The sequence below is a fragment of the Pseudomassariella vexata genome, assembly GCF_002105095.1.
Source record: "Pseudomassariella vexata strain CBS 129021 chromosome Unknown BCR38scaffold_1, whole genome shotgun sequence".
NCBI lineage: Eukaryota > Fungi > Ascomycota > Sordariomycetes > Amphisphaeriales > Pseudomassariaceae > Pseudomassariella > Pseudomassariella vexata.
In genome coordinates, this window is record NW_024467956.1 from 1,958,040 (window position 1) to 1,983,611 (window position 25,572).

Sequence of the window (25,572 nt, forward strand, 5' to 3'; positions counted from 1 at the left end):
GACGCGCAACGCGCCCCGTCTCCTTCGTCCTCGCCATATACAGACAGACAGACAGACAGACAGACAAATAAGTAGCGAGGCCGGATAGCCGGTAGGAGAGCGGTGAGGCGCCGGGGGGAGAGGAGGGAAAGGGGAGAGCGCGGGGCAACTTACATCGTACATCGTCTTGTGCCGCCCCTGTATTTGTATTCGGTCAGGTTAGCAGTATTAGGCCTATCGTTCCAGCGGCTCTAAACACTGGACGAAGCGCTGTATCGCAGCCGGCCAGGGGAGAGGGGAGGGGGGAGGGGGGGAGGGGGGGGGTGGGGTCGGAGGGGTCTTAGGGCGCCAGTCAGCGGCACTTGGCCTTGTAGAGGCCTAGCGGTTCAGGGGGCAGGGGGCCTGTAGCCAATAAGCTAGGCGGTCGCCAGCGGGGCCGTCAGCCGCCATGTATGGTGGAAGGAGATAAACGAATATCCACGTTCCCCTAACTAGGGGGACGACGTGGATATCCCCGTATGTGTGTCGGGGGCCCGGGCGTCAGCCAAAGTCATCCCGAGTCAGCGGGACCGCGAATACCAAATAATGTCATATTAAGGTTGACGGCTCGTCCTGTCAGAGAAATCAATGTTGGAAAAAGCTTACCTGTTTACGTACATACATGCCTATAAAACCTAGATTTAAACACTAGAAACATTGGCTGAGCGCATAATCTTCTTCGAACTCATTATGTATGAAAACAAAAATGTATATCTTGCAGTATGAAAGAAATAGTAATACAAGAGAGTGAAAAAGGGTTCTATAGTTTCCAGCCCGCTCTATTATGACATCGGCATCAAAGCAGATCTGTGACAGGCTGTGCCTGAAATGGGATCCGGAGCTGCAAGAACCTTGCGTCCGGATCCAACAAAGGAACCATCGAGGGCATATAAAAACATAGTTTGTGTTCTAGGAAAACTCGCTGGTTTTACTTTCCTCCTCAGTTAGATAATTAACAGTATTTGGCCATGTTGAGCTGTATAGTTTCGCAGTGAGCCCGTCACAAGATCATTATGTACCCCCTTTTCGCCACCTCCCCAATTATGGACCCAAGTCGGAAGCCCGCCCAAATACAGAAGAAAGCACTTTATTGGCATCTAAGAAATAGAGAACTCCTTTATTCTATTTAGTACTTTAGAAGTTAAAGAAAATTGACGAGTTCGGCCAAAATAAAGGAACTAGATTTCTGGTAAAGTGTTAGGCAACCTTTGTGGGCTTTGCCAAGACCACTAAAGTTACCACGTGACTTAGCCCTTTGGGGACTAAGTCCAACTTTCGTGATCGATAGCATTAGATAGAATGACATGCTTTTACAACTCACAAATATTGAAACGGGGTCAGGCGGTCAGTAGGATATACCTACCACCTAACACACTGGACAGACGGCTCCAGTACCAACAGATCCCATCTGTTGGCCTGATCAGACGAAGATTGTGGTACTGGCTACAAGAGCGAAGCTCCTGTAAGTCTTGTGCGTAAGTTGTTGGGATATGCCTTAGAGACTTATGACGGAATAATTCTCAGAACAGGACGTCTGCTCTGGGAGCGGAATTGAAGCTGTCACCGGAACTGGATTGGTCTGATCAGGGCAAGATAAAGGCCCCTGTACTTGTCAAGGCTAAGTGGAAGAGATGGATGGATTCTTGAAAACTGCGCTGGAAAAAATAACACGATGACTGTTGACTGTTGACTGTGTAGAATAGAAGGGATAAAAGAAGTGATTAAAAAGGGGTGCCGTTGGAAAGAAAGTTGCAGCCACAAGTCCATCTAAAGAAAGCAAAAGATCCTCCCCATTCCGTCACCTATTTTCCCTAGCGTCCGGCCTTACCCCGTTACAATAGTCGTCAGTGTACTTTGCCTACTTAATGTACTTTACGACTGGATTTTAGCACATACGACCATAGGTTGCAGAGAACTCGGGATCCCGTCCGCTCTCCTATAGATAAACTGCAAACTGCTAGATTAGTAGTTAGGTGGGTGACCACTAGCGAATCCCTAGTGTTGTATGTTTTAACATTTTTGATATTATGTTCCTATTTGCCTATTTAAGGAGATATTAACGTTATTTCTTTTGCTCTTTAGTTTGACCGAAGTTAGAAATTGATTATAGTTAGTGCCTTTTATCTGCTGTAGAAGTAATCTGAGAATTTCGATCGGTCGTGAGCGTTCCCTACTACTAGAGCGGTGTAACGTACAACCCCACCTTTCCGGCCACCCACCTTTCTGGCCACATATTGCAATCAAATTGAAGGTATTCGAAACAGTGTATTCAACGTACTATTATAGCTATTCAGGTACAACCAGCTCTAATAGAAAGCTGTGCTCTAGGGCTTCCTGAGGTATAGATCTGATAGATTCTGACGCCTTAGCTAGGTCCAGTATTACCTGATTCCGACGTTGTACCTGGTCTCGTTGCCGTTCTACTTCAAGGGCTCGATCCATCGCTTCCTTAATCTGTACAATGTTACCAAATCATTCATTAGGCCCTAATCGTACCTTCTTACGTGGTTTGGGGCGTAACGAAGTTATCGGCTTCTAATGCGTGTACACGTTGGGTCAAAGTAGCGACCTCGACGCTCTGTACATCTAGCCGACGAGTCAGCTTCCGAAACAATAGCCGTTGCGACGATCGCAATGGCGTAATCGCTGCCAGACTCTCCCTAGCTACTAAGCTAGTCACTGGCGTCGCTATTATTGTAGGATCAAGACAATTACTAGCTGTTGGTGGTGTAGTTGGTCGTTCTGATAGGTGTCAGAGAACAGAATGCCATAGGCACCCGTGGGTGTCAGGACACTGAACGCAGGACACCGGCGGGCCGCCGGAGGGGTGTTTCGGACAAAAGACTCCCGAATCATGATTACAATCTATGTGAAGCTTTGGGATGACGAGAGTCAAGATCCTTGGCATCGCCGACCCTGCTGTTATGCCGGGTCCAAGCGGCGCCTAGCTATCTATATAAGGACCATCTCGAAGTAGGATAGGGAAGGAGTTGTCAGAGCCACAAGTGTCATCCGAGGCGGGCCGGCTTCCACCAGGTAGGAAGCCGTTTGTGGCGGCTAGAGAGCCGCTTGTGGCGAATGAGAGCCGTTGAAGCCGTTTGCAGCGGATAGGGAATCGCTTGGTTGCAGATAAGGAGCCGCTGTCCAAGATATTGGCCGAAGTCGGAGGAACACAGACATACGGAAGCAAACATCCAGAATCCAAGAGAGAACCTCGGCTGGCTATAAGTAAGGAGTCGAGACGGAGGAAGATAGAGAGGGCAGAGATCAATGCATCACCGTGGGCACCCCTACCTGAGACCGCCAGTGACCACCCGGTGCTACGTAGGAGGGACGCCCGTTACTCCCCATCACTCTGTACTATTGCCTTCGGCCTAGCCGTACCCTGACATAGGGGGGCTATCGTCGGCTGAGGTCGCGATGGATCCAATGGGTATATTCCAGTTGCATAGAAGCCTGATTCTATATTACTGATCGTGAACGACTTCGTATATGCCTCGATGTATAGCGAGGGGAACGTCGACTTTTTAAATGGAATAGAACAGTACTCGATCGAGAGAGAGGTCGCTAACGAGCGATAGTACCGCTTTAATGGAGCAAATACGGCGACGTCGAGAAGTTGGAGCCCGTGAGAACAGTGTGCTGACAAAAATAGTAACGAGATCTTGTTACAATAGGCTAACCACATAAATTCGACGTTGTCGTGAGCGATATGACCATCTAATATCAAGAGCCGCTGCTCGTCGGGATCAACTGGTTGTGTACGAGGTATAAAGATATCACGAAGCCATCGAACGGCGATATCTGTACTGATCCAACCGTTAGACGAATAAGTATATTGCCAATCAGGTATATCGTCGCAATCGTTAAACCATTGGGCTTGGAGGCTCTTGCCAGTATATATTACTGCTGGGGTCAACGAGTTACCCATCGCCGATATAGCATGTAATATAGTGACCTATTCGCGGCTTTCGTCACTCCGAACGAATGTTGTATGTTTCTCTGACGATCCGTACACTATACCCTCGATCCCTTCGCCAATCGCGATGCCTGTTTCGTCCATATTCCAGACGTTATGTGGAAAGTAGTCGTGAGCTGACATTAAGGCTTCGTACGTCTCGAAGAAATCGTCGATATTCTGCGTCGATAGGCCATCAAATCACTGACGGTCGAGGCGTCGAGATTGGATACTTCCGACCTCTGGATGGCGTTGAATAAAGCGATGAACCCAATGGCGACCGAGGCCCTCTGACCGACGATCCTGAGGTAACAGAATCAACGCCATCTTAGCGATGAATAGCGCCGACGGGCTACGACCCTCGCGATCCATTTCGAGGATCCATCCAATCAGCGCGTCTTCCTGACCCCTAGGTAGCTTCATCGACGCGATTGACGCGTCAGAATGGCTGAGGCCATCGCCGAGTCGTAATTGGAGGGTAGAGCGTGGAACGCCCCATCGGAGGGAAGCCTGGCGCTGGGATATCCCTTGATTGATATCGTTGAGAGCGCCTTGAATCGAATTTACTGAATATCGAGGCATTGTATAATAATAGCCAATACCGACGATAATCTGTTGTGCCGAAGGTTGTTGTAGTTGGCATATTAGGTGGCCGGAAAGGTGGGGTTGTACGTTACCGGTGTAAATCAATACATCTAGTGGTCAGCATTTTCTGCCTAGTTAGTTTACTTTACCACACAGTTTAGATACATACGACCATAGGCTGCAGAAAACTCGGGATCCCGTCCGCTCTCCCATAGATAAGCTGCAAACCGCTAGACTAGTAGTTGGGTGGGTGACCACCAGCGAATCCCTGGTGTTGTATGTTTTGTTGTTTTTTGGACATATTTTTGTTCCTCTAGATTATGTTAAAGATCGCGTTTTAACATAGTTAATTAAATACGCTCTATCGCTTCTAAATCTGTTAAAATGTGTAAGTGAAAACTCATAGTGTATAACATATATCCTTTTATTATATCATCAAGCTACAGTCCTGTGATAGCTATACAGACGTTTATTCCCTCTCTTATCCTAAGCGAAGTAAATACTCCAGCATCTAGCGAAACAGCAATCCCTTCCTGACTTTAGAGATGATACCGGTATATATGAATAGATAAATACTGGAAGTATGGCATGGAGTAGCTGTCAGCTAGCATACGCCACCTTTTCCTCAATACTCTAATCGCGTTATAGTAATCGTAGTGCTCCATTTGGAAATCAGCATTTGAACTTGAGTATCCAAACGACATATGTTAATACTTAACTCCAATTCTGTAGTAGGCCTCCTTCCAAGTTAAATACATACCCGTTTTAGAAACGAAGTAATTGACCAGCCTACAGAAAATGATAACCCTTGAGACTGGTTGTAGTTGCTCCGCAACTTAGTTTTAAGCTCCCATCTCGCTGTAAAATCGCTGTGTAGACGCCGGAAGAGATGCACGTACCTGAATCGTAATCTGACACTCGTATCTAGCACCAATGTTTTGTTTATAAACAGTAACCGTCCCTACTAAAAATAAGATAAGTTAATGCCGATTCGCGACGCAGTCTTTCTTCGCTGTTCAATTTCCGCCCGCGTCACCAGCTGGAGTTCTTCTTACCATATATGACCTTTCGCCGAAGGCGTGCGTGTCACGTCTAATTCTATGGAATTCCAACTCAACCCTTTCTGAATGTTCAAAGCGATATAATGGGCTGTCAAAACTGACACACTGCCGATTTGAACCGAGTTAAACTGCAAGTTTGTCTCGAATCCCAACACTCGCCACTCCTCAACCCGTGTTTTCGTTTTGACAACATACCTTCCATCTTTATTTGAACCGACTGAGTCAAATTTTGATAAATATGGTTCCGCCATTTCTGGTCGCTATGGCCATATTAGGCCATGTCCAGGCACAGCAGCGCTCCACCCTCATCGACCCCCCTATTCGAGAATTCGATCAGATTCTGAACCACGACTCCGACCAAACTGGAAAGTTTTCCCAAAGGTATCAACTCGTCACGCACTATTTCAAATCTGGTGGGCCAATCCTGTTCGTGCAGAATGCACAGCAAGAAATGAGTCCTATATGGACAACCGACTTGATAGACTACGCGCCACAGCTAAATGCAACGGTGGCCATTCTCGAACATCGATACTTCGGCGATAAGTCAGGAGGCAGCTTTCCTCGGAACTTCAATAAAAGATCCACAAAGAACGATACCTCTGACAATTCATATGCCCCTTTAACGCTTGACAATGTTCTGCAAGACGGGGTCGATTTCGTCAATTGGATCAAGCAGTCTATTCCGGGAGCAGAGGACAGCAAGGTCATATACACAGGTGGTCAGAACAGCATTATTACGTAGTGAGGAACGAAAGGCTGATGAGACTGCAGCTTCCTCGTATGGCGGATTTCTGGCCGTCCAGGCACGCATGCGTTACCCCGACACTTTCACCGGGGCCATCGCTTCGTCGCCCGCTCTGATGTCTTTAGGTCCGATGCCAGAGAACAGGTTGAAATTTGCGGCAGCCGGCCACCTTTCCAAAGTATACTACAATCAATCCAGAGAGGCAGCTCAAAAGATTCGTGATGCGATGAATACCTTCAAACTCTGCATTATTGGCAAGTAAAAGAGATGTTTGGTATTCTAGATGCTAACTTTCCAAGATGAAAACTGCCACGATGCCCTTCCTGACCTCAACATCTGCTGGAAGCCTAATGGAACCGACTATAGGCTCATCTATCAAGCGACGGTGCAAAACTACTTTGAAACCTCTCAGTTCAACTATCCCTTTGTGGATCGTTTTCCGACAGAATATCCGCTGGACGACTTAATCAACAAAACACTCCCAGCCAAGACTGACGGAGAGGTGATACGCATTCCCCTCCTGGCATCGTCATGGCAGCAGCCCAACAAGTGCATCGATCCCTCAAACCGCAACATCACCCGTGCCTCATCACCCAAGGTTACATCTCCAGAAGACTACATCACGTGCTCCTATTACGCCATCAACCACCGCTCTATTCCGAGCAACAACCTGCTCCCCGAAGCATACACCAGGACATCGGTGGACCTTTGCAAGAATCCGGAGTGGGAAGCAAGCGACTATAACAGCTCCAATGAGTATTTCACCGAGAAGTACGCGCTATCCCACACCAACTTGGATTCCATGGAGCGGCTGTTGATAGTGCATGGCGAATTCGACCCAATCGCTGCGATAGGTGCGCCCATCCTGACGGAGGCAGATAGCTATAATCACTCACGGGTGATTATAGTGAATGGCACGGCGCGTGCGGAGGATACTTTTTCGGAGGCTGTGGTACCTCGGGGTGTCCGGCCTGGGTTGGACCAGGTACGTGGTTAACCATTTTGTGGAAGTGGTAGTCTCATTTGGCTGATAAAGAGGTACAGATCAGGGACGCCAAGCTGGCACATCTGAAGGAGTGGCTCGGAGTGGGTAATCAGACGACGCCAGAGTCGGCGGCACCAGCTTTTGGACGCTTGACGTGGATGCTGGTTGCTGGTGCTGCCATGGCTTCGTATCGGGTTGTTTAATGGCATGCAATACTGTTGATATGCGATTCGGGGATACAAAAATTGGAAACCATGAAACAAGAGACTGTTGCCATGGTACGAGATGTGTATGGTAGACTTGGTTTGGTCGTTTCAGTCATGGGAATAGGGGCCTAGAAGTAATGCGCCGTGATTGAGTACCAGTGGATAATGCCCTTGTTGGTAAATGCTGGACCGACTTCAGAAGTGATACTTTTTCCACTGAAGACGTGTAAGGTAGGGCCAATGGATACCAAAGTGCTGAGGCGAACGTAGGGTGGTATGCTTTGGTGTACTTTGGGGTGGCAAGCTTGTGTGTGGGGGAGTTGGCCAATCGCTCCTGGTACTCCAAGAAGGTAAGGCGGGGGATGTGGCGACGCCCCAAAACACTGTCGGTTCCTAATCTTTAACATGCTGACACGAGACGGCTTCTCGAGTCACGATGCCTTTCCTTTTCACGGCCCAGCTGCGCAAAGCCAGAAGTTCAAAGTAGGTGCTGCCTTGAGGTTGAGCTGCCCTGGTAACTCGGCCCTCAAGGTGCAACAGGTGAGATGATGTCATGTCGTATCTCAAAACGTCGAACATCTCAAAACTACACCGCATCACGACACCCATCTTTTCCACCTTCTCTTCCACCTTTTCTTCATGCACAATCACAGCTCCGGCCGTTAACCCCGACATGAACTAGGCCGCCTGGTTCACGTCGTGCGTCTTTTATGATTGCAATAATTGGCTGGGCTAAGTCACTTCTTGCAATGGATTCGGAAACGTCAGATCCACAAGCGTCGCACGCAACTGCCCGTCAATTCACTCTCTTCCCGACGCTTCCGGCAGAGCTCCGCATCAAAATCTGGAGGCACTCATTCTGTGCTCGTGTTCTAGAATTGCACTTCCCGCGCTTCAGTTCCCACTACGCCAGAGACAAGTACGAGATTCATCACTGGCAGTCCAACTCCGCAAACCCGGTCGGCCTGTCCGTCTGTGTCGAATCTAGGATGGAGGCCCTCTCCTACTATTTCGTCGCCCTCCCTCTGCACAACAGCTACCGCTTTCTCTACTTGAATCCCGCCGTTGACACGGTCGTGATTCTTGGGGATGCCGAGTATCAGCGGATGACCGCCCTGCTCGCTACGGTGCAGGCCCAAGATCCCACGGGCCGGGGCATGCAACGAATCGGCCTGAGTGTCATGTGCTGGGCCCACGAGTTTGCTGGTGCCATGCTGCGCTGGTGGTCCAAGACGCTGTTCAGCCAAGTGGAAGAGTTTGTGCTGCTCATGTACACTGAACGACTGCCACCGTCCGACTTTCGCGGTGGCGAGTGCGTCCTGGAGGATTGTCAAGGCATGGAACGATACTTGCGCTTCGTCATGGGAAGGGGACGCGAGCCGAAAGATGGTGAGGACTGGATGGTGTTCGGCAGGGCTGAAATGCGCATTATGAATTTGGGATTCGTCCCAGGTCCCGGTTCAAAACCTTCGATTTCAGGATAGGGTGTTCCCCGTACGCTCCACGACGGCTTGCAACTTTGCTTTTGCTGAACAACTGTTTGCATTAGCGCGTAAAACGATGGATTAATACGTGGTTTGAAGATCAACTATCACCTTCACTAACGGCGGGTGCTTGGTGTTGACAGGTCATGCACCAAAGTTACAAGGTGGGTCGTCAGTTGACGACTGTCTACTTTCCAATCCATCTTCGGCCACGAGTACACGGACGGTTGTGGGTGGACCCATTTCCGTCTCCTCCATTTCAATAGGTGCTCGAAGCCATTTAATGGAAGCCACTATTGTTCCATCCACACACGAAAGATAACGCGCTTGAAGTTCTCTAGAGCCCGCTGCCTCACTTCAGCCGTGGCACTTCATCGCAACGAGGCTCGCCAACAGAAAAAAAGTGAACTTGAATACGATCTCGGCACGAATCTTGGTACGGTGGCTGGCAAACTCCTGGATGAGGTTGATGATCCTGTGGAACTCGTGGTGCCCTGGTGCCCACAGTAGACTATTCCGGTCGGCTCAGGACAATATGGTAGTTAAACATGTGACTGAATGTCCCGTAGGTACTCAAGTCCTTGGTGCCTTAGATGACGGTCTATCACAGGTCCTCTATTACCGGAATTGAGAGATGTATAAACACAGTTGGCCCAAACAGGGTCCGTTTTCTGGACATGCGTCGCTGGACTTCGTCCATGTCTTCAATATTCGTTTCGGGTGGCAGACTACACTGGCGGCGCCCTTCCGTACGAGAATCCTACTTGACAGTCTAGCCAGACTGGTAGAGTGATGCCTAGGTGACTTAGCATGCAACTCCCATGATGCCAACGATCAAAAGATAGCAGTCAGCTTTCAGCCATAAGAAAGACTTTCTTGGCATGTATCTGGAATCTGCAATCCTGTTGCCTTCGCATGTGCTGCTATACATGACAGAATCGCCGCTGAAGATATGATCAATCAGGCCTTCACGAAAAGCGTAGTTCTCCAGTTCATGGGACATGAACCAAGTCTCGCGGCCAAAGCGATGCAGCTCAAATATAACATTCAACGTAATAATGCAACTGTTTCACTTGGCTGTGTCCGTTCCCATCTGGAATTGATGGATGAGACGAAGGACACGGACCCAATCGTGCCAGCTGATATTTGCTAAGCTGTCATCTATTTCTCATGCTACAGCAATGTTAAAATATTGCGGAGGGGAGCCTACATTGGTTCTGAATGGTATACACAACCACGTAAGTGATTCCAAGGCTGTCAGTGGTTACCAATGCACCATAGACATCAAGGTTTAGAGCTTTTGAGAACTGTTTCTTGATTGACATCTCCAAGTTCCACAGCATGTCACTTGCTGTTCATGTTCTCATCGTCGCCCAAGATTACGGCCAGCGAGATTCAACATGGGTGCTAGCGCGACTAGCATCCTCAATTCATTACATGTTATTCCCGGACTATTTTCCGCGTCGGGTGTCGTATGATGACGTGCTACTTTCAGGGATTGCCGGAGTCTCGGCTGAGATTCCAGCACAGTTCACATATTAGGCTGGAGCCCAGCATCGAACGTTCTATGGGGTATGTGAGCAAGCTGACACTTGCGTCGAGAGACAACCATAAGCTCATAAGCGGAAGTTCGCATGCGGTGGGCGGCTTCCTGCAATCCTTTCTTCATTGAGGCTTGCCATGGGATTTGACATGTCTGGAGTTGAATTTTGCAATTATAAGGAGTATGGTAAGAATAGAGTCACACAATGATCGAGCTCATCTTCTGCGTGTTACACAACCTGAAGCCACAACAGTAGCCATCAAGAAAGAGAGAAAACAACAAGTTTAAGTAAGTTATTCTTTTCATGGTTTAAATTACCATCATGTACGATGCCTGGGTTTAGTCGATAGAATTGTACTAGAAATAGTTCCTACGGAGCAAAATAGTCACTCTCTTGAAAGAAGAAAGAGAACCAAGCGGCCTAAGTCCATAGTTAATCAACTCTTGTCGCCTATTAAGGCACCCGTTGTTTTGATGACATGTTGAGGTACTTTAATTGTTCCGATAGATCTCCTCGTGTCTGTTGAGGCATCAGTTGTTAGTGCCTGTTGGGGTACTTTGTTTTGATCGGAGGAAGAAGGCTCTCGATTTGATATTCTTTCCACCTCCCGGATAGTAAGGTCTTGTTGAGGATCTTGCCCGTTGCCATGATCATCACACCTTGAACCTTCGGGCATTCACTGCCCGTTGTCAAAGTCTCCTATAGGTAACTAATAAGCCTATTGGGTTAACGTACCCCACAAGCAAGTTGGCCACTTTTTCTTGGCACCGTATGAATAACTTCAATAACTTAACTAAACTAAAAAATAATAATTCAAAATAATCGGAATCCTCTTCCTCGTACGTATCTTTACCATTCTCACAAGTACGAGCATTATGTCCGGGCTCTCCGCAGATCCTACAGCGCCGTCGGCGTGGTTCGGCCGGTCTCGTACGACGACGACTTACACGTATATCATCCTGTAGCTGCTGTTCAATATCCCGTTGAGACTGTAAGTCCTGAGCGTCTCGTAAATTAAGAGATCCTCCATCTTGTAGCTGTCGATTTTTAGTCCTTCGACGACGGCTTAGCTCTTGATTGGCCTTCCGAAGTGTAGTAACCTCATCCTCAAGTAAAACTAACCGATGCATAACAGCCGTCGCACCACGTAAAAATTGGCCAATAGCCGTAAGTATTGTCGTCGGGGAGCTATTCTGATGCTGTACGATTCTGTTTTTAACGTATTCAGACTGGGATTGCGCCTCGGTGGGGTTATTTGGAGTCTTTGATTCCCAGATTAAGGGGGCGCCAGACGAGCTCCCAGGAGGTGTAGGCGTATGTAGCTTAATATCCAGCTGTGAAATCACATATTCCGGGTCGTACGGAATAAGTCCTGTCCCCCTGAAACCTGCCTGGATATTCGACTTGGTTATAGTCGTACGATACGCCCTATAGAATGCCGAAAAGAAATCCTCCTTCGAGATATGGGTTATATGCGCCCGTATTAGGTCTTCAATTTCTTGACTAGATTGTCGAGTATCGCGTCGAGATAGTAGTCCGCGTTTTCGGTTAGCTAGAGTTGTACGAGGGACATTGTAGAGTTGGGCAGCGCGTCGGATGCTTAATTCGGGTTTCGATTGAAGCGCCTGACACGCTAGAATCATGTCGCTTTCTTTCCAATTCGATCCCATCTTGGTATGTGTAAAGATGTTAATTAAAAGGTTGTTCGTACGGTGCCAAGAAAAAGTGGCCAACTTGCTTCTGGGGTACGTTATTCACTAGAATAGTAACAGCAAATTTAGTACCTAAAAAACTTCAACAATTGGTTACAAGTAATAATAAGCAGTTAGATTCAACTTGGCTAACCATAGCCTAACGCTAACCTTAACCAAAGGTAAATCATTTGACTAAAGCCAAACATTATTATTCATCCGTCAGTAGTAAAATTTAAAATATCGTGGGTTGAAGAGAGTGTTAGTTCGGGTCTTGAGCGTCAACTTGGGATTTGGGGGCCTGTGCGGTGTTTGCTAACAGCGCTCCCGGATCGCCGTTGTGGAGACACCGTGCGTGAAACCGTATTTTTGCAGATAAGGTCCCACAGCAAGCAATAATTGGCGAATCATAGCACCCAAATCATGGAGCCCGCCACACTACCTCGCCCTCTGCACCGTGCCCGAGTTGATTTTCTGACTTGAACGGGCTGACAAGCCGACCGTGTTCAACTTGCGGACCCCGCGCATTTTACTGCCGACCAAGCTCTGCCGTCGGATTTCTCATTTCACATCGCACCTTCGGCGACTCAGGTAATGCGGCCGGACGTGGATACTATCGCACCGCGCGCGTTAGGGTACTGACGTTGGCCGTCCTCGACGCTCGTTCGGCGTCATGGAGATGGAAGACATGAGCCTCGAGGTGGCGCAGAAGGACACAGCCGCCGAAATAGCTGCCGAGGCCGCTGCAGCTGATCCAGCAAACCGACCGCCAAAACGTTCATCCAACACATGCCAGCCTTGTCGTCTGCGCAAGGTGCGATGCTTACCGAGTGACGGAACATCCTGTGCAAATTGCGACCGCTTGGGCTTCGCTTGCTCATTCCGGGACTCGTCGCCCCAAGGAGACCTTGAACATGGCTCATCCATGTCACTGCCGCGACGTCGCGTCAGACTTGCATGTATCAACTGTCACTCAAGGAAGGCGAGGTGTAGCGGAGAGACACCAAAATGTGCAAGGTGTCAGGCGCAAGGGATCGAGTGTGTGTATCGTCCGACAAAACGCTCCGGGGGAGTAAATGGCACCAGTACCGCACACCAGGGAGACTCGGAGCATGAGTCTGTCTCATCGGAACCCCCAGAGAAAAGGAGGATGCTAGAGGGTGATGCCAACTCTCAGAACTCAAGGAACCTTGGTCCTGACCATAACTCAGGCCAAGGAGGTGGGTATGGAACATGGCCAATGACTTATGAGCCGTAAGTAGCTTGACTGCCTCTCTACGTACTGGTGGGCGTGAATTGACATCAGATTTAGCAACATCACCTTTCCCGACGAAGCTCTCATCATCCGTACCCTTAACAACTTCTTCCGCCACGTCCATCATGTGCCAGTCTTCTCTTTCCTCCACAGAGCATCGCTCATGCAACGCTACCATGCTGGCATGATGGACAAGGCACTTCTTTTGGCCGTTGTCGGCATCACATCCCTACTCACAGATTTAGGCCCGGGCACAAGGGAGTATGGCGCCAAATGTATTGATGAATGCCAGAAGATGATACTGAATGACATTGAAAACCCATCAACAATCAAGATCCAGGCACTCGTTCTAGTCATGAAGCATCGAATGCTCACTCGACGATTTACGGGAGCCTTCATGCTAGCTGCCACAGCCGGACGTTTCTCATATGCCCTCCGCCTCAACTACGAAAACCCCAACCTATGCTTTCTAGCCCGAGAGTCACGAAGGAGGTTGATGTGGGCGTTCCTCACTATTGACTCAGGCATCAACGGAGGATATCCAGACTTCACGCTGCTGCCCCCAGAGGCAATGCACATCCAGCTTCCGTGCAACGAGCGGAACTTCGAGTTCGATCTACCTCAGATCACAGAACATCTGCGGCCAATACCAGACAAACCCTTCCCCGACGACGTCGGATCTTTAGCACTTCACGTCCGATTGCTATGGATCCGGAGTCGGATTCTCTACTGCACCAAGAACGCACTGGCAATGACCGAAACGGAACTTCGGGAGCTACCACGGCTTGTCGAGGCCCTGAGCAAAGAACTCAAAGACTTCAATGAGCATTTGCCTGCCTCCTTTAAATTCTCCGAGAGTAATTTACGACTACGCGCATACTCTCCTCGGCTTTGTGTTTTCATCATGATTCACATTTGGTGGCGCCAGTGCCATTGCGATCTATACCGTATCGTCATGACAGGCCTTAAGGAGGCCTTGCCACGTTCGGCTATCGATCGCCTGCCGTCGAAATTTGTCACCCTATGCGAGCGTCAGTGCTTCGAGCATGCACTGGCCATGGCGGAAATTTTTCGCGTCATCATGTCCCTCGATGGTGGCTTGCCTGTGACAGACCTTGACTTACCAGTCTGCGCTTATCAGTGTGCGAGAATGCTATATTTGGCGCACCACACGAACGGTGGCGAGTTCAGTGTAGAGCAGGTGAACGACCACGCGCAGCGATGTCTGCAGGTTACCAGGCATATGATCCATGTGCCTGCCGGTCATGCAGTTGTGTGTATTGAAATGTCGCCTCCCACTTGAACTACTGCTTACACGTCTTAGCACGCCGACCTGGAAAAGCTGATTTCCCGCGGCTTTTCGGCAAGTACAACACCTAGTCACCCGAGCAGCCCAACGATCACTAGACCGAGCGTTCTTCCTCAACAAGTTTTATCGCGACACAACCCTGTACACCAGATGGAACTTGTCGACCAGAGCGAAATTACCGATATGCCAACTCAATCGCCATCTATACAGTCTCCATTGACCCAGAGTAATGTGAGCGCGAGCGGCCCTTCCAATCACCACACGCCTCAGTCACTCCAGGCCCTCTCACTCACGACAGTTCGGCCAGTTGGCTTTACTGAAATGCCCATGGATGACGCGGGCATGCCGAAGGTGAACCTACCTCCAGTCGATCCACCTGAAGGCTTGGATAACAACAATGCCTTCGAGGGTGCGATGGATGGGTTCGACTTCAATCTGGAATCCTTCGGGAACACGGGCTTGGAATCTGTCTCGTGGTTCTCCAGCGAGTGGTTGAATGCAGAGTTCCCACAAACCATAGTATGAGGCCCAGCGATCATGGCACCTTTTTTTTTCCTTATTTTCTTGGTCTCGAATGGACTCTGACCCTCAAAAGCAGCTCGGTCGCCAAAGACCTTTCTTGGGACCGGGGCAATCATATCCCAACTCGGGTTCTGCAGATGCGCAGCCTATGGAATAGCTGAGCGCACATTGGAGCAGCTAACAAGATGTGCTCCAGGAAAGGCACCAAGGTCTTTGATCAATCTCTTCAAGATAGCAGATCACGCTATGGTCAGCTGAGGCGCGGAGTAGCAATACATGCGAAGGATTGACACCTTGCGATGCATCATGACGAGTCTCCGCTCATATTCAATACTGAGTGCTATCACGCTCTAGCGTGGAATGGCTTTTTGTATGATGGCTATATGGACAAGAGCCTGGTTGAGCTGAGCTTTGATTACTCTGAAGGGATCGCCAACACGGGGTTGCCTGTATCATCCACCTACTTATCTCGACAAGAGCACCTAACCCCCCCTTGTAAGTTTTTGCATTCCCTCGCCTACCTGGTCTTCGTCTGACGGAATAAGAACCGTGGCATACAGAGGGAGGAGATTATTTTCCACAGGGGAGTGGTCACCACCGAAGCGGAACTTTTGCGTGTCATTCCCATTGCCAAAATCCGACTATTGACATACACGAGCATTTGGCTATCAATGGCATTTTTATAATATATAACGCTACATATACTCACTGAGCCTATGCGGGGATGGGGCCACGAAGAGTTGAGACCTTGGTGTCGATTGTGGCTGAGCCATATGGTAGTCCTTATAGCCTGTAGTTTCTCTAGTTGATGGGCCCCTTCGGAATACCATCTTCATGCCTATCTACCTTCTCTCCAGCCTTCAAGATATAATCTATCAGTTGCATACATATTTGGGTTTATCGGGAGGGTTCATCATGGCGTCTAGATACCCGGCATGCTTAAACGAACGAGCAAGCAGGAGGCTCATTTGATTTGGCTGACAATTTTGATCTTCCCGCACAGCTGTTCTCGGACTTGTTGAAAATTGTAACAAAGCAAGGAATTTAGTGAGGCTCTGGTCTCTACATCTTCAAAGGAAACAAGGTGGTCATAGGGGCTTTAAGGACAGAAATATATGCCGTTTGGTTGCACAATTGAGCCAGTCTCATACACCTGAGGTTTCGCCCAAGTTCTAACAGTTGCTGTTGCCAAGGGGTTGGTGCTCAGGGTTCATCCATCGTCAGTCAACTGGCTTCACTAGCGGAAAGCCGAAAAAGACTGTCAGCTTACGATCAATGAGGTGGTTTGTCAAGTGCTTACTGTGGCAGTCACATAATACATATCACGACTTCGTTTCCTTTCCTGCCTGGGGTCGTATCGTCAGTCCTCAGTAGATGAGGAGTTGTCTCGATAGCTAGGCGATCAGATCTCCCAAGCTCAACTTCGAAATCTACCTGCCTCTTTGAGAATCGTCCGTGGGCCTGTTCAGGCTCTATAGCCCAGCGAGCACTTTTCTCTCCCCTTCCCGATCAAGGGAAAACCCATCACAAGGTGTTCGTAACCAGCACGAACTTCTCCGTTCTGAATGGCGACTCCTAGGCACTTCCAGGAGACTGGGCCACACCTTCCTTTGATCACTTCGCGCCGACTTGAGAGCACTCTGCAATGAATGGTGGAAGTAACTGACCGATACTACAGTTTGCAAATGTCATCTATCGTGGCACAAAGGTTGTTTCTGTGCATATTGACGAACATGTCCTTCTTCAGGGTACGAGGTAGGAGCCCGAATGAATAGACCCCCTTGTCAAGTAATTGCACGCTGTAGTTTGCAAATTCGGTTTCCACTAGGTTACTTTACTGGAAAATAACACTTTTTTCCGTTCTCGACACGTGTTCCAATTAGGGCCCTTAACTATAACAGCCCTGTCTAACACATATATGTTACTTAAAACAAAGCGTCTCGTACAATTCTCCGTCCTTGCCTACTTTTGCCACTAAGAGGTAGGTATGGCAAATGGGTGTAATAGGGCGAATGTGTGCGATCTTCGACAATATGTTTCGTTTTTTCCAAGAACATTACACCGAGAGGAAATCGAGTTTACGAGCCATAGCGGACAAAATACATGATTTTTAGCCCGCCTATTTCCAGTTCCACTAGTGCTGAAGACAAGTCTAAGGGACTTATTAGTACCCATTATACTTCGTAACGTATTAGAAGTAGGTGATATTCACCAACAACAGGGAAGGTGGCACAGTATTTAGTCAGAACAGGGTCAGTTCGTAGACATACTTCGCAGTCAAAAAGGTATCCGGCGGCAAGTCGTGCCCAAGACTGTGGAGAACGTCCTGCCTGGTTTCTCTGTCATATATCATTTCCGATCGAGAAGTAAACCTGTACACTTTAGACTTTTTAATGACAACCAGTCACCCCATCTAAGCCACGTGAAATTCACTCTTCAACAACCTTAATACTGGCGTAACCCCTGGCATGCTGAAACGTCAGTAGGGTCAGACCTCGCTGACAAAAGTCTTCCTTGAGTCAGTATCTCGAATACGGAGAAAGACTTCGTATTGGTCTGTAATTAAAGCTCTGATGGCTACCTTCACGTATCAAAATGTTGACAGTCGTCAGGGTTTTCAAAGACTATTTCAAGTAAATTAGTGTAGCTGGGGTCGAACAACCATCTTGCGAACGTACTTCCCGGATCGGCTATCAAAGCCCCATCACCTACAGCATTCTTACCACCTTCTCCTGGTGGACAGGGGTAAGAACGTCGCACAGGACCCGTACCCATTCAAGATGGAATCTTCGAGTATAGCAAGTAGATTGAATGGATCGTGGGCGGAACATGGTAAAGAAGGAATTTAAGGTATTAGTTCTTACTCTAACTCGGTGGTCCTTCGTTCGTCCGTTTGGTGTTTTATCTCTAAACCTTCTGGTGAGATAGAATAAAAATCACGGACAAGATGACGTCCCGTCCGACAAGGGCGTCATCGGCATTGGCGCCGATGCCTTCCCAGTATTCGTTTCCTCCTCCCCCACCAAACGTGCAGCGATTCTGGCCTTGTCTGAATCGACGCCTTGGGTGACGCGCAAGGTTTACGGAGCGACAATATCATTGGTTAGCACTATATCCATGACATTCTAGACGCGGGTGTGGAGGCCGATGAATCGAAAGCCCGAGTGGGGAGACTGGTGTATCATATTTCTATACGTAAGTTCCTTATCTCGCACCAGTGTCACATTCCAGCTGTTTTCAGCAAACATACGATTTCAAGCACTTATCTTCACAGAAAGTCAACTGACTAATATTACCAATACAACAAGCCCTAACCCTAGCCTCTTTCACCCTGTCCATCCCCGAAACAATTTGAACAATGGGAACCTCCACTGAAGCAAGGGTATGTGCCTTTCTCACCCCAACTGTCTAGGGCCTGGCCATGTCCTTCATTAAAGTCTCCGTCGGACTGACACTCGTCTACATTCCGCAATCCCGTTGGGTCAAGATATTCATCTGATGCATCACAGGGTTCTCAGGCATCTGGGGCCTCGACAACGTCTTCATCCTCCTCTTAGAGTGTCGTCCCATCTCAAACGCGTGAGAAGAGAAAAGAACCCAGGCGACATGCTTCAGCTCATCTGTTAGCGCTGCTATTTATAATGACATTTCAGTGGCGCCCGTTAAATTCCTCTGGAACTTGAAGCGACCGCTTTGCGAGAGGCTCATGATTGGTTCTCTCATGTGGCTCGGAGTTGCCCTGCTGGCCTCCATTATGAACTTTATCTATGCCGAGAGTGATGACGGGATTTGGGCACGGCGCACGATCATGGTCTCGACTTGGTCCGTCATGGAGCCAACTATGGGTCTTTTAGCCTGTCTGTCCGTCCTCAGGCTTCTTTCCGATGGTGCTTCAGACTACAGGGGTCCTCGTTGTAGAGAGCGATAAAGGTGGCTAGCGTTTCACATTATGGAGAACCTAAGGACGGGGTGTTCCGCAGTCACACGACTGATAAGGCTTTAGGCGTCAGTTGGGACAAGTTGAGTGCAAACATCATAGAGATTTAGTTGGAATTGAACCCGAATATTCGGGTACACGGGGTTATTCTGAAGAAGATGGAGGTACAAGTTTGCTCGGATGAGGCGGGCAATCATGTTAATACCCACTGAGGTCCGGGGTGTCTAGCGGTTCTGATGTGAGTGAGAGTTCGAGGCATGATCTGTGGATCAAGCAATATGGCTTCATATAGAGAATTGCTGAAGGTGCTGAGGCCCGACGACCAACCGTGGTCAGCTGCGCACAGGAAATATGGTACCTCTATTAATAAAAGTAGATCTTTGAAATCAAGTCGTGTCACTATAGAGTCTATCCGCTATAAGTGTAGCGCTTTAGTATTTATGAAAGCCGCTTATTCGAGAAAGGTGTTAGCGATGCTGACCGCAGATGGCTCACAACTGAGATATGGGCCTCAGTACCAATAGCAGTTTTATTTATATAGGCAGCTTGGGGTTGAAGCAATATCTTGTATAAGTACAATGGGACATCTGCATGAACTCTGGATCATGCAAACCTACCTTCGAGGACGCAATTGGTTAAACACTGGTCAAGGTAACATTGAGACCCGTGTCTGCATCATCTCCGCCGTGGTCGAGAAGCGCAAAAGTGTAGTTCCCTTTTTCCAACTTCCATTTGTAAGCCCTATTCAATATGGGCAGATAACGGTCGACCTCCAGATGAAGCAACACAGTGGTTTCCTCCCGCGGATCCAGGTACACCCGCTGAAACGCGACAAGTTGTCTCACCGGCTGCGTAATTTGAGAGACCCGCCCTAGCAAATATACCTGAGCCACATAGCTTCCGCGAACCTTTCCTTTGTTCTTGACCTTGACAGAAAACTCGATCTCGGCCCCAGCGGTGAAGGTACTTTTAGCGGTCGTGAAAGCCGAGACCGCAAATGTGGTATAAGACAATCCATAACCAAAAGGATAGAAAGGCCTCGTATCCAGATCAGCATACTTTGCAACCCTCGCCGACGGCTTGTAGTTGTAATAGGCTGGCACCTGCCCCACATGTCTGGGCACCGTGACCGGCATTTTCCCCCCGGGCGTCTCGTCACCAAAGAGCACATCGGCAATAGCCTGTCCCCCAGACTGTCCGGGGAAGAAGGCGTTCAGTACCGCAGCGGACTGTTCGTAGTACTCTGGTATGGCGAAGGGACGGCCGCCCTGGAGGACGAGGACGACGGGTTTGCCTAGGGCGTAGACCGCTTGAGCAAGGGCGTCTTGGTTGGGCGAGAGGCCCAGTGTTGCTCGATCGGCGTTCTCGCCATCGCTGTTCCAGGCTGCGCCTAGGGATAGCAGGATCAGATCGGATGAGTTTGCGGCGGCTACTGCTTTTGAGACGGCGTCGTCCTGGAAGCCTACTAGATTCCAGAAGAGCAGGATTTGAGAATTTAGAGAGCCTTCGTTGGCTGTTTTCTTGGCGTTGTTCCAGGTTTGGAACTCGATGCGGATGTTGTAGGTAACGCTCTTGGTAAATGTGAAGGCCGCGCCTCCGGCTGGAGGGGAGGTGCTGTTATTCTCGATGAAAGGAAATGACATGATGTTGGGGATGATGGTGCCATCTGACGAGTAGTCTGATGAGACTATCAAGTTGTTATCGATGTATATTTTTGCGGAGGAGTTAGCAGATATTGCGAGGCCGATCCAACCTTCAACACTATCTGTGTCGACAGGGGACTCAAGTTGACCCTCCCAAACGGCACTAAAGTTGTTGCTCGGTAGACCGGGTGGGGGATATAATCCCCAATCCAGAACTGGTGTCTCGACGATTGGGGCCAAGGGCTCTGTAAAGTTCGGATATGCGTAGTAAGTCGCCAGCAGGCCGCCAGGGGCTCCGTTGACGGAAAGCAGATAAGGTGGGATGGCGTATTGCGCATTATACTCCCATGAATTTGCTCCCCAACCCGACTCAATTGTGACGTCCAGCTTCCCATTCTCGATGTGTTGTAGTACAGCCTGCCGTAAAGTGGACGCATTGCCGATTGGATACTGGCCCCATTGTCCCGAGTAGCCCCCGTAGTTTACCTCATCAATGAAAGGACCAATGAGCGCGATCTTTCTGATCTTCTGGATCTCTGGATCGATCGGCAGTGTGTCATTTTCATTGCGCAGTAAGACAATGCTTTTGTGCGCTGCTTCTAAAGCCAAGTCCCGATGACTCGCCACAATTTCTAGGGGCTCAACGGTAGACGGCACAAAGGGTTCGTTGAAAAGCCCGAGGTCCCATTTGAGACTTAAGATTCTTCGAACATGGGCCTGAAGGGTGTTCAAGGAAACCTCGCCTTCGTCTACCAACGCGACTGTTTCCTATGGAGAATTTAGTAGCTTTTTCTAAACGGACGGTCAATGCCTCACGTTGAGAAAGGTTTCCAATGGGTAGTCGTAGTACTGAATCATCCCACCTGCATTGAACCACTGCTTGATAGCATCTTTGGGCGTTTCTGCCACTTTATGCCACGTTTGTAACTCCTCCATTCCTATTCATCATCAGTGACTGAAATTACGGGCAGCTCCTTGACATCGTACCCAAGTCGTCTGCTATGACGAAACCGTCAAATCCCCATTCATGCAGCAACTCGTAGAGAAGTGGATTGATGGCGGCGGGCAGGCCGTCGAACTCATTATACGCCCTATAAGCTTAATTAGCCGGAGACTTGAACTCCACGGGTTCTTGCGCACATCATGATGCCCCTCGCATATCCCAGCTGTATCGCCGACTTGAAGGGCAAAACTAAGTCTTGAAGCATCTGACGGGTGCCCTGTCCGATGAATGGTGCTGCATTATGTCCCGCTTGTGGCGAGCCGTGGGCGGCGAAATGCTAATATGTGTGAGTTCATGCTGAATTGTGTGGCAAACTTATATATCTACCTTTATAACGGGAGCAACAGCATCCGTGTCGGACCATGAACCATTTTTTGATAATCCTGATGAGTATGCCACGCCCATGATCGAGGTCAGGATCTTGTCTTCGCCCCAGGCCTCTGCAACTCGTTAATGTATTGGCCCACGAGGGACTTCTGAGGGACGCACCTTGAAGTCTGCCCCAGCGCGGGTCTAGTCCGAGATCTAGCACGGGTGAAAGGCACGCGTGTATCCCAATGGACCTCGCTTCAGTACCGATGGCTCGTCCTACGCGGTACACCAGGTCGCTATGGAAAGATGCTGATAGCCCGATGCTTTGTGGAAACATGGACTGTTTGAAAGATCCCACTCCATGAAGACATTCACCGATATGCATAAATGGGATGTGGAGCCGAGACTTGTTTAGGTTGAGCTCTTGCAGCTCGTTGTATTTTGACGTGTTGATCGGGTACCTATGGACGGCTGAGCTGGCTTCGCCTTTTGATCTTTCGGGTGGGACAATGGGACATACCAATCTTGGATAACTCCTACAGGAGATTCTGGGCTGAATCGCATGGTATAGTCTGTTCAGGGTTAGCCAGATGATCTAAAATAAGGTAAATTCCCGAATCCAAACCGTAAAGCCCATTATCCGAGTTTGGACCGACGATGTCATCGCCAAACATCAGGTGCATCTGAAGGACTGTATCACCAGTTAGCTCGTTTTATCTGACACAATAATCTACACAGCCGAGTACGTGGATAGCCTTACCAAGATCAGGGAGTGTCATTTTCCCTATCAAATCATCTATGAACGCATCCTTATCGGATCCAACCCCGCTCTGCTGGGTTCTTACGAGCGGTTGCTGGTCAATAATGTCTCGTTCTCACATCAGCATTGAAGTCCTGATAACTGATGGATTAAAAGACATACCAAAGCCATTCGCTGTGTTTAAGTACCCTATTAAAGGCACAAACAAGATCCAAGTGTGCAAGTACATAATGTAATCATTTGTCAACGTGATACCCGAATAAAAGAGAACGAAACTGTCCACTGGTAGGATTTCGCACAGAGATGGTGCCTCAGCGTGAAGCAATGTAGCTATTGCAATCAAATATGTGAAATAATAACAATCAGAAAATTGAATGATGAGCGTTGCTTTGGACCTGACCTATCGCGATGTCGTGTTCAGTATCGGTAGCTGGGAAATGGGAAACGTTACATGCCGATACCACTCGCGCTAAGAACCCTGGACATGGGGTAAAATGGGCGAGGACCCATAATAAATGCTACACGGGGAGCAACTTCAAAGCAGCAGACATTGGAGATATCTTGCCATGAAAAGAGACTTAGGTGGTATTACACAAGTTATGCGAGAGCAACGGTGTGTTGGTCGGGCTATTCATGGGCACCGGTCGGACAATACTTGCTTTCAGGCCTATCATGGTGACCCTGCGGCTATTAAAGTGGCTGAAGATAATCCATCGGTATCCTCTTGCTTAAGCATGCCTACTTGGGCGAGAAAGGAGATCGACCCTAGTCTTATGGTACCTAACCATATTGACCGCCTATCTGCACGCACCCCCATTTTGCAGGAAAACTATCCGACCACAACAACAGAGCGTCTCTCGTTCACTTCGCGATTATTTTACAACAATACATGAAATGGCTGATCTAGTGGAACATAGTGTTAGAAATGAAGGAATGAATGACTGTTGACCGATTCTACGAAGGGACTACCTATGGTTAAAAGACTACAAATGTGACGTTGATAGCCAAATTACTATTGCGTGATCATAGGGGCTGTCCAATTAGCCATTCAACGAACCAAGCTTGTTGATATCTTTGGAGGCCGACTATGACGGTTTGGCCCCATAACCATAACCTTAACACCTAATGCCAATGACTGTAAGCAGCTAATCAAGCGCGCTAACCCGCCAGGGCTATTCCCAGGCCGCGGCAGCCCACCGGTACGGTGTTAAGGAGACCATATTGTCCTACCGCATTCGTGACTGTACGTTGTACCGCGATAGCCGCCAGGTAATAAAAGTCAATGCCCGAGTAAAGCAGGTTAACGCTAACCAGATTCTAATTGAATAACTCTACAGACGGGCTCCTAATAAGCGTTATGTAACCGACACTACTTTGGAGGTTCTCTTCATGTAAGTTGACAAGACTACTGGCATAGGGATAGGGGGTTGAAAATTACTCTCGGATGAAAGATGCAATGATTTTCTTTCTGGAAGAATCTACAAGGACCTGAGAGATTATAGTTGATCAGTCCAAGCCGGTTGAAGATATAATCTGTTGTACACGTGTTGAGATGATTCTGGTAAGGAACCCATTGAGGTCCCATACTGTTGAGCTGGTTAAAGACTTGTTGTCCATCTCTATCTTCTTCGCTTTACACTGGGACCTTCTCGCCGGTTATCAAGGCACCAACCCTGACCTTAACCAAGTACATTGGTGTCTGACCAATGCATCCGCACAGCACTTACCTTGGGCCTGCGCGCAACCTTCTACATGTTTATTTCTTTCCTTCCTTATAGCACAACATCAGTCCTGTGTTAGACCCAGCGCTCTCGCCGTGACACTCGCCGTGGAACTCGTCGTCAATTTACTCTGTGATTGCTAGGTATATTACTTCGTTAGCCGCTCTCCGTAGATATATACGAAAACGAAGCGCATAAGCTGAGTTAGAGCGTCCGATTAAATAAGATCCGAGACTTCTATCCCTTCTTAAACACCTACGAGTAATGGAGTTATTACGTATCAGTAGTTAGATTAGAGTTTCTTCCTTTAAATAGAGCATAGGAGTACCAAATAGCGACTCTCTATATTAGATAATTACTAGTTACAGGAAGCTGTGGCCTCGGGTATGGAAGCGTGCGAGGCAGACAGGCCGGATTATAGTATTTGGGGATCCCTCGGGGGCCAACTTGGGGATTAGTCTCCCCCATGCACCTTCGTAGTACAAATACAGACGCCACTAGTTGGAATCCGACATTTTGCATGTGATACTTGAGAATGAAGCGCTAGTGTCGGTTCTGTTGGACCCTGCAAAAGGAGGGGCCATGCGAATGGTAGTCAATACGGTCACTCTGTACCGCTACTTATTTGTTATACTGTGCCACATCAGGCCAAGTTTTGGCATCCAACTTCATGCTGCAATTTCCAAAAACATCAACAAGAAGGTGAATCATTACGCCAAAGAACCAATTACGACCAGTTATTTCGCTAGGTTGAAAGTGGGAAATGCAGAGGTGTCGGGGTTACTGATGTTAGGAGCACAGTGTTTCCGAAGAATCGGGACAAGACGGTGTCA

The 25,572-nt window shown here is 48.6% G+C and overlaps 5 protein-coding genes across 5 annotated transcripts; 4 read left to right on the forward strand and 1 right to left on the reverse strand.

Moving 5' to 3' along the window:
• Positions 1-5,725: 5,725 nt before the first annotated feature.
• Positions 5,726-7,965, forward strand: BCR38DRAFT_519840 (serine carboxypeptidase S28-domain-containing protein). Its single transcript, XM_040865149.1, has 4 exons — positions 5,726-6,341; positions 6,394-6,585; positions 6,667-7,352; positions 7,412-7,965. The coding sequence occupies exons 1-4, from the start codon at positions 5,861-5,863 to the stop codon at positions 7,553-7,555; spliced, it is 1,503 nt and encodes a 500-aa protein (XP_040721036.1). The 5' UTR covers positions 5,726-5,860; the 3' UTR covers positions 7,556-7,965.
• Positions 7,966-8,307: 342 nt separating this feature from the next.
• BCR38DRAFT_330542 (uncharacterized protein) lies at positions 8,308-9,042 on the forward strand (the record flags this gene model as incomplete). The annotated part of the gene is made up of 1 exon (XM_040854974.1): positions 8,308-9,042. The coding sequence occupies one exon, from the start codon at positions 8,308-8,310 to the stop codon at positions 9,040-9,042; it is 735 nt and encodes a 244-aa protein (XP_040721037.1).
• A 3,908-nt stretch (positions 9,043-12,950) lies between these two features.
• BCR38DRAFT_479938 (uncharacterized protein) lies at positions 12,951-15,366 on the forward strand (the record flags this gene model as incomplete). The annotated part of the gene is made up of 3 exons (XM_040863220.1): positions 12,951-13,531; positions 13,590-14,805; positions 14,857-15,366. 3 exons carry the CDS (start codon positions 12,951-12,953, stop codon positions 15,364-15,366), a joined length of 2,307 nt encoding a protein of 768 aa, XP_040721038.1.
• Positions 15,367-18,749: 3,383 nt separating this feature from the next.
• On the forward strand, positions 18,750-19,657 carry BCR38DRAFT_416855 (uncharacterized protein). The gene has a single exon (XM_040859132.1). It carries the CDS (start codon positions 19,070-19,072, stop codon positions 19,289-19,291), a length of 222 nt encoding a protein of 73 aa, XP_040721039.1. The 5' UTR covers positions 18,750-19,069; the 3' UTR covers positions 19,292-19,657.
• Positions 19,658-19,838: 181 nt separating this feature from the next.
• Positions 19,839-23,615, reverse strand: BCR38DRAFT_358900 (glycoside hydrolase family 3 protein). Its single transcript, XM_040857142.1, has 10 exons — positions 23,181-23,615; positions 23,019-23,126; positions 22,884-22,949; positions 22,779-22,830; positions 22,436-22,719; positions 22,274-22,386; positions 22,084-22,223; positions 21,931-22,034; positions 21,760-21,881; positions 19,839-21,711 (listed from the first exon to the last, which is right to left on the reverse strand). The coding sequence occupies exons 1-10, from the start codon at positions 23,245-23,247 to the stop codon at positions 19,936-19,938; spliced, it is 2,832 nt and encodes a 943-aa protein (XP_040721040.1). The 5' UTR covers positions 23,248-23,615; the 3' UTR covers positions 19,839-19,935.
• Positions 23,616-25,572: the final 1,957 nt, after the last annotated feature.

Excerpts from the sequence above, each read along its gene's own strand:
- BCR38DRAFT_519840 (XM_040865149.1), top strand. The coding sequence starts at position 5,861 with ATGGTTCCGCCATTTCTGGTCGCTATGGCCATATTAGGCCATGTCCAG. Across the intron at positions 6,342-6,393 it reads CAAGGTCATATACACAGGTG|CTTCCTCGTATGGCGGATTT; the intron begins GTCAGAACAGCA and ends ATGAGACTGCAG. Across the intron at positions 7,353-7,411 it reads TCCGGCCTGGGTTGGACCAG|ATCAGGGACGCCAAGCTGGC; the intron begins GTACGTGGTTAA and ends AAAGAGGTACAG.
- BCR38DRAFT_358900 (XM_040857142.1), bottom strand. The coding sequence starts at position 23,247 with ATGTACTTGCACACTTGGATCTTGTTTGTGCCTTTAATAGGGTACTTA. Across the intron at positions 22,950-23,018 it reads AATGACACTCCCTGATCTTG|TCCTTCAGATGCACCTGATG; the intron begins GTAAGGCTATCC and ends CTGGTGATACAG. Across the intron at positions 22,831-22,883 it reads CTCGGATAATGGGCTTTACG|ACTATACCATGCGATTCAGC; the intron begins GTTTGGATTCGG and ends AACCCTGAACAG.
- BCR38DRAFT_416855 (XM_040859132.1), top strand. The coding sequence starts at position 19,070 with ATGATTGGTTCTCTCATGTGGCTCGGAGTTGCCCTGCTGGCCTCCATT.